Genomic DNA, 1,583 nt, shown 5'->3' with positions numbered 1-1,583 from the left:
AAAAACAAAAAAAAAAAAAGAGCTGAAGGTCAGCATAGGCTATCCCCTAAGATTCTGTCACAAAACAAAACAAACACACTACAAGAGCTAGGCAAAGCAGAGGCAGAAGGCATCAGGAATTCAAGGGCAGCCTTTAATACACAGTGAGGAAGCAAGTCTGGGCTACATAAGACCATGCCCGAAAAGACCTGCCTTCCTCAACAAACACACAGAGAGAGAAAGAGAAAAAGAGAAAGGGGGGAGAGGGAGAGAGAAAGCACCTGAGACTCACCCAGCCCCTTCTTTGCTCTCGTCGTCTGGGGGTGTGTCCATATTGTCTGCCTCGGTGAACTCATTGCCCTTCTCCTGCTCATCAATCCAGTCAGAGACAGCCTTGAGGGCTCGCTCAGTGTGAGATACCATATTCTGTACGGCCTCCAGCTCCTCTTGCGTTGGGTATACTGAAGAATGTTTTGCCATGACATGGCGATCATCATTCACAAAAATTCTCATGGGACGCTGGAAATGTGAAAACTACACTAAAAATGATGCAAGGACAGGCAGCAGCCCACCCGTTACCACTTAGTACCATTCCATCCTTCACAGAAGATAGACTATGGGAATGTGGCCAAGGGCCTGAGAGGATACTCTCCACGCAACAGCAGAAATGGGGTACTTTACGTATCGCTCACTATACTACAGTAGTCCCCCCTTATCCGCGGGGTACACATTCCAAGACCCCAGTGGATGCCTTAAACCGCGGATAGCACCAAAACCAAAATATGGTCTGAGTTTAACCTCTACGCACACTGGTATGGTAGTTTAATTGGTCAATCAGGCACAGGAAGGGCTTAGACAGGACGGAATGTGAATGTGCTCTCCCTCCAAGTAGCTGATCATCCTACTCACCCTTCTTCTTCTTGTGATGAAGTGATGATGATACAATGCCTACGTGATGAGATGAAGTGAGGTGAATGACGCAGGCATCAGGACGGTGCACAATTTAAAACTTAGCTATTTTTTTCTTTCTGAAAATTTCCACTTAATATTTTCAGACTGCGGTGGACCGCAGGTAACTGAATCCGCGGGAAGCCAGAACACGGCTAAGGGGGGACTACTGTATTCACGTCGTGACACGTAATTACTTTAGAAATTCAAATGTCTAAGACAAAAATTCTAACAGTATCAAATACTTTGGGGACACGCTACAGGTATCTTTGTATATAAGTGAAGAAATAGTGTCTATGAGCAAAGAAAAAAACTGTCTTACCATTTTTCCTTCCTTTTCTCTTGTAGTGTCTGGAAATCAGTCCTGGTTTATCTTTTCAAATTGTGACAGCTTTCCTTGGTGTTACCAATACTTCAACTATCTATAAGACCAGAAAACCTTTTTAGTTTGAAATACCCCAGAGACAGATAATCTCAGAAGCCATATACTTGGTTGTAAAGATGAAGGAGTTTGCCGGGCGATGGTGGCGCACGCCTTTAATCCCAGCACTCGGGAGGCAGAGGCAGGCGATCTCTGTGAGTTCGAGAGCAGCCTGGTCTACAGAGCTAGTTCCAGGACAGGCTCCAAAGCCACAGAGAAACCCTGTCTCGAAAAA

At 45.4% G+C, this 1,583-nt stretch overlaps 1 protein-coding gene across 6 annotated transcripts in view; it reads right to left on the bottom strand.

Moving 5' to 3' along the window:
* Positions 1–1,583, bottom strand: part of Ilf3 (interleukin enhancer binding factor 3) — a 43,241-nt gene that overhangs the window by 16,464 nt on the left and 25,194 nt on the right. For 4 of the 6 annotated variants that reach the window (XM_005346894.3, XM_026779178.1, XM_026779176.1 and 1 more), the window contains exons 2-4: positions 1,250–1,349; positions 889–927; positions 272–498 (exon numbers count right to left, since the gene is read on the bottom strand). In XM_005346894.3, coding sequence (XP_005346951.1) covers positions 272–498; positions 889–927; positions 1,250–1,252 — 269 coding nt within the window. In that variant the 5' untranslated portion in view covers positions 1,253–1,349. Of the gene's footprint in view, positions 1–271; positions 514–888; positions 928–1,249; positions 1,350–1,583 lie in introns of all 6 variants that reach the window. The other 2 variants (XM_026779177.1, XM_013346269.2) reach the window with 2 other exon arrangements.

This window comes from Microtus ochrogaster, chromosome 5, assembly GCF_000317375.1.
Source record: "Microtus ochrogaster isolate Prairie Vole_2 chromosome 5, MicOch1.0, whole genome shotgun sequence".
Lineage (NCBI taxonomy): Eukaryota > Metazoa > Chordata > Mammalia > Rodentia > Cricetidae > Microtus > Microtus ochrogaster.
The sequence above is the reverse complement of the archived record's forward strand: the minus strand, read 5'-3'. Positions and strand labels throughout refer to the sequence as shown.